Raw genomic sequence first — 6000 nt, 5'->3', positions numbered from 1 at the left:
TTGTAACAGAGTAATTGACAAGCGGTGTTTGTAACAGAGTAATTGACAAAGCGGTGTTTGTAACAGAGTAATTGACAAAGCGGTGTTTGTAACAGAGTAATTGACAAAGCGGTGTTTGTAACAGAGTAATTGACAAAGCGGTGTTTGTAACAGAGTAATTGACAAAGCGGTGTTTGTAACAGAGTAATTGACAAAGCGGTGTTTGTAACAGAGTAATTGACAAAGCGGTGTTTGTAACAGAGTAATTGACAAGCGCGGTGTTTGTAACAGAGTAATTGACAAAGCGGTGTTTGTAACAGAGTAATTGACAAAGCGTGTGTTGTAACAGAGCAATTGACAAAGCGGGTGTTTGTAACAGAGCAATTGACAAAGCGGTGTTTGTAACAGAGTAATTGACAAAGCGGTGTTTGTAACAGAGTAATTGACAAAGCGGTGTTTGTAACAGAGTAATTGACAAAGCGGTGTTTGTAACAGAGTAATTGACAAAGCGGTGTTTGTAACAGAGTAATTGACAAAGCGGTGTTTGTAACAGAGTAATTGAAGTAGTCCTGTCTATTGTTAAGGCAAGTGACCTCTTAATAGCTCAGGCGTCTTCAAACATCAACATTTTGAAAAGAAATGAAAATCGCTTATTGTCACGAGTAGGTTTCAAATGAAGTTACTGTGAAAAGCCCCTAGTCGCCACATTCCGGCGCCTGTTCGGGGAGGCTGGTACGGGAATTGAACTGTGCTGCTGGCCTGCCTTGGTCTGCTTTAAAAGCCAGCGATTTAGCCCTGTGCTAAACCAGCCCCTACTTATCTCCTCAGTGTGGAACACACAGAAACAGCGTCAACATTCAGCAGAGAATGTTGTGTGCTTGTGGTTTACAGCAACTTCTGAGAGGGTAATGGTGGTGTAGTTTTTAAAAATTCATTTATGGGATGTGGGTATCACTGGTCAGACCAGAATTTATTGCCCATCACTAGCTGCCCTTGAGAAGGTGGTGGTGAGTTGCCTTCTTAAACCACTGCAGTCCCTGAGGTGTAAGTACAGCCACAATGCTGTTAGGAAGGGAGTTCCCGGATTTTGACTCAGTGACAGTGAAGGAACGGGGATATATTTCCAAGTCAGGGTAGTGAGTGACTTGGATGAGAGCCTCCAGGTGGTGGGGTCCCAGGTATCTGCTACCCTTGTCCTTCTAGATGGTAGCGGATGTGGGTTTGGAAGGTGTAGCCATCTGGGATTGCCACCTTCAGTATATAAAATGGACACTCGCAGAGCCTATAGGGAAAAATGGACAATGCAAAGCAACAAGCAGGCATAGAGCCTGAATGTATATTTGGAAGTCAGACTGTAGACGGAATCAGAACTCTGGGTCGATTTACACATTGATGGCCCATCGCCGGGAAACAAAGAACGAGTGCTCAGGTAGCCGATACTGTCTCAGACATTCCGGCGCCACTACCCCAACCAAAAGACACAAACAAAGGCTAACGGCCACCTAGGACACGCCCAGCCATCAAGGCACCCACCCCTTTATTGGTTTAGATCGATGACAACGATCAAGAAGCTGCCCAATTAATTGGGGCCAAGTTTAAGGCCCGCCTAAAAGCGTGCGAAGCCCCTCCAAGTATAAGAAGGAACCCCCGCCAAAGGTTCAGCCTCTTGGATTCGGCTCTCAAGCGGAGAGACCCTTCCACCAGCATCACCAGGAGCAGTAAGTTCAAGTTCAACGCTCGCTACCAGATGGACGACCTTAGCTGTACTCCTGTTACCTCTTTGAACCCAACAGCCTCAGATCCGAACAACGGCCATTGTTCCTCTGCCCTAAGTGGGCACCCGAAGTTAAGTATAGGCGTTAGTGATAGATACAGTTTAGCCTGTAGTATTATTGTGCATGAGTAGATCTTACTGTGTGTAAATAAAGTAGTATTGACTTTGAACTAACTAACTGGTGTATTGGCTCTTCGATCGCTATTCGGGTTGAACCTTGTGGAGGTACCGAGAGATACCTGGCGACTCTGAAAGTATACTCATAATGAGGATTAAGAAAGGCCACCTTATTAACCGCCATATTTATAGCAAGTAAATATAGCAACAAAGGTGCTGCCTAAGGAACTTTAGTGAGTTCCTGCAGTGCAACTTGTAGATGGTGCACAAGGCTGTTCGTCAGTGGTGTAGGGATTGAATGTTTGTGGAAGGGGGAGTGGGCTGCTTTGTCCTGGATGGTGTCAAAGCCTGAGGCCTGGGCTAATACTCTGGGGTCATGGGTTCAAACCCCAACATGGTGGCTGGTGGAATTTAAGTTCAGTCAATTAACCTGGAATATAAAGCTTGTCTCGGTTATGGTGATTAGTTGTTAATTAGCTGCTATCAGCAAAGTTTCCTTTCAATTACAATCCAGGTATTCCTGCTGAAAAAGAGAGGACTGAACTCTGCTATGACAACCCAAGTTCGGCAGTCAATCCCTAGACCAGGGTTGTTCAAAGTTTGGTTTGCGATCCATGGGTGGGTCGTGGGTGGGTGTCAATGGGGCCGCAGTGCGATTGGTCGCACCGTTCCCGCAGTGGTTCTGATCACAGGAGAAGCACCCAATGGCCATTACTAGCTTTGGCATTGAGAATGGCTGCTGCTGCGGCCTTTTAAATGAAAATAAATGAGGCTGTGTGGGCGGCAAGGTAGCACAGTGGTTAGCACTGTGGCTTCACAGTGCCAGGGTCCCAGGTTCGATTCCTGGCTTGGGTCACTGTCTGTGCGGAGTCTGCACATTCTCCCCGTGTCTGCGTGGGTTTCCTCCGGGTGCTCCGGTTTCCTCCTACAAGTCCCGAATGACGTGCTGTTAGGTAATTTGGACATTCTGAATTCTCCCTCTGTGTACCCGAACAGGCGCCGGAATGTGGTGACTAGGGGATTTTCACAGTAACTTCATTGCAGCGTTAATGTAAGCCTACTTGTGACAATAATAAAGATTATTGTTATCATTCTAGCCTTGGGTCACTGTCTGCGTAGAGTCTGTATGTTCTTCCATGTCTGAGTGGGTTCCTCCGGGTGCTCCGGTTTCCTCCCACAGTCCAAAGATGTGCAGGGTCAGTGTATTGGCCATGTTAATTTTCCCTGTAGTGTCTAAAGGGCAGTTGGGGCTACTGGGTTACGGGGACAGGTTGGAGATGTGTGCTTAAGTAGGGTGCTCTGTCAAGGGCCGGTGTGGACTCAATGGCCGAATGGCCTCCTTCTGCACTGTACATTCTAAGATCTCTATGATCTCTATTACACGCCCTGCAGACACACTCAATGCCAAGCGCCCTCCAGGTATGTGCTTTAGGTGCCAAATCGCGCAGCAGCATTACTTCCATTTTCCAGCTGCTGGCAAGCAAGGCAAGTGAACTCTGAAGATGAATGGTTTTATTAACAGTAAGAGATGGCCAGGGACTCAAATAAGCAATTTACATTTTGGATCTCACAACAGAATCTGCTGGAGAGAGCTGCTCAGGACAGCACAGAGCAGTGCTAAAGTTAGCTCTGTACAGAGCTCCAGGGTCTCTGGTTAACAACCTGCAAAGAAGAAACTTAACTTTGGAACAAAGCAGTATAAAGATGATTCCTTGAGGTTTGGTTTTGTCAATAGAGTCAATGCAAATAAGGATGCAAAGCCCATGTGTCTTCTAGGCAGGGAAGTACTGGCAAATGAGAGGAAAAGTTTCGGATTTTGAAAGTGAGCAAAAATTCCGTTAGACGTTGAAACCCCAGAGTCAGTTGTTAACATAGAGCTGACTCCAAATTAAAAGACTACACTGCTGTAGCTGACCTGTGATACCACATTAAAATAAATGCCAAAAGCCCATCAGGCTGTCAACATTCTGGAGTAGCATCGCCCAGGAGTATCTAATGCTGAGTAAAGCAAGCACTTTGTTGCTATTGCCCTTCACGACGACCTACATGTGTGAGGTTGGATTTTCCCTTTTCATAAAGATGATGAAGGCACAAAGGAACCAGCTGAAATCTGCACCTGATTTGCACATTGCCCTCTCCTCCTCTGAATCCGAATCAAGTGAGATTGTGAGGACCAAGCAGGCTCCCCTTTCACATTAAAGGCAAGCGAACGCGGCGTGTGTCATTAAGGTCAGTAGGTGCGGGTCGCGAAGGTTGGCCAGGTTGTGAGGACAAAAGTGGGTCCTGGGAATAAAAGTTGGAACAACCTTTTTGCCCGAGACTCTAACATCAGAGAGGACCGTGAGGTTCTGCAGAGTGTCTGGAACTTGGCGAGTTGTGCTTTTGCCTAAATCAAATTACTCAGGAGGAATGGTAGCAAAACAAAAGTAGAAAGTACAAAAAGAAGAAGGGAAATTTTGCCTATTTAGCAGGTAATATGTTATCTGTGTAGCTGCAGTTTACACCATTCTTCAATAACACATTTTCAATGGAAGCTCTCCATTGTGGCACAGTGGCCTGGCAAGGAGAGGATCCAAAATGATCTAAAGCTACAAGTGAATAAATATAAATGCCCATAACGTACAAGGCTATTGACCAAATGGAATGGGATTAGAATAGATAGGTGCTTGATGGCCGCTGCAGACACGATGGGCCAAAGAGCCTCTTTGTGTGCTGTAAAACCCTATGACCCCAGGAAGGTTGTGAGGACAATGCATTTTGTGCTTCTTTTGAAATGTGCACAGTAATGCACAGATGTTTTATGGATACAGTTTGGTTTCAATAAACTCACCACTTGCAGTAGCACAATGTTTTCTCGCAAGGCTCCAATGCATCCGCAGAAGGTTATTAAAAACATAACGGCTCCAACCACAATCATAATTATTGCAGGGTCAATTACAAAGGTATCCCGCACTGCGTCTGTAAGAAAACCAGAGGGAACAATCATTCCATCGACTCAATGGAATAGATCATTGACTTCAATATGAATCTTGATAGTTCGGAACGAAACCTGACCTCATTGAACCCATCTGGCCTATATGACTCCAGGTGACTTTAAAGGCCCTGTAAAGTGACCTAGCAAGCCACTTGGTTGCATCAAACCACACTGGAACGACGATGTAAATACCAGCCTAGCATCTGAAGGATTAGTTACTTTTTAATGCAAAAATCTCCAATATAACCACAGGTTTCTTTTTGCTTCATGTTTCCCTGGTTCTATATTTATTCCACAACCCACCCCAACACCCAGGTATGTTGATAGACGACTCCCACTGGAACGTCTGCGCAATCACCCTCGCCTTCTCTCTATTGCTGTAATTGCATATTTTAGCATGCAACATTGCTACTCCCGGCATGAATATCTGGGAGATTTCCCAACGCCTCTTTCTGAGGATCCTGTAACCTGGAATATTTAGCTCACTAGCACATGTAACCAGTCTCTGTAATATTTATCGCATCATATCCTTTAACCTAATTTCCTGCTTCAACTCTTTATGCTTCATGTGTTTGTGACCAGAATTCTTATTAGGGTAACTATTCCCATCCTGTGCAGGTTGTCCCATACTTTCAGCATCAGGGCAGTCGGGAAACCTGAAATCAGCTGGATGGCATCGGCACATTGAGGTGTGCTCAATGGATGTGACTCAATTTCGAGGTTCAGATATCAAGCTTCTACTCTGCCATCCCATCTCATATCATAATCAAAATGTAACACAGTTTTTTTTTCCAATTAAGGGGCAATTTAGCGTGGCCAATCCGGCTAACCTGCACATCTTTGGGTTGTGGGGGTGAAACCCACGCAGACACGGTGAGAATGTGCAAACTCCACACGGACAGTGACCCAGAGTCGGGATTCGAACCCGGGTCCTCAGTGCCGTAGTTCCAGTGCTAACCACTGTGCCATGTGCCTCCCCCAAATGTTACATAGTTGACCATTGCTTTCCCACTTAGAGGGTTGGGGCTGCTATTTTTTTACATATTTGGTATTTGTAAGGGGTGAATCTTTGAAACTCATATAAGACCTGGATTTTTCGGGGGAGGAGGAGGGGTTCATCCGGAGGTGGAAGCCGTTTATCGCTTTCTTCAAAGTG

General features: G+C 45.6%; 1 protein-coding gene across 1 annotated transcript in view; it reads right to left on the bottom strand.

The window, feature by feature from the left end:
- Window positions 1–4592: 4592 nt before the first annotated feature.
- The window catches only part of LOC119964920 (tetraspanin-33-like), a 34000-nt gene continuing 32592 nt past the window's right edge, over window positions 4593–6000 (bottom strand). The window contains exon 4 of the mRNA XM_038795132.1: window positions 4593–4828. Within this exon, the coding sequence (XP_038651060.1) occupies window positions 4593–4828 (236 nt within the window). The remainder of the gene's footprint in view (window positions 4829–6000) is intronic.

Source organism: Scyliorhinus canicula, chromosome 1, assembly GCF_902713615.1.
Source record: "Scyliorhinus canicula chromosome 1, sScyCan1.1, whole genome shotgun sequence".
NCBI classification, from domain to species: Eukaryota; Metazoa; Chordata; class Chondrichthyes; order Carcharhiniformes; family Scyliorhinidae; genus Scyliorhinus; species Scyliorhinus canicula.
The sequence above is the reverse complement of the archived record's forward strand: the minus strand, read 5'-3'. Positions and strand labels throughout refer to the sequence as shown.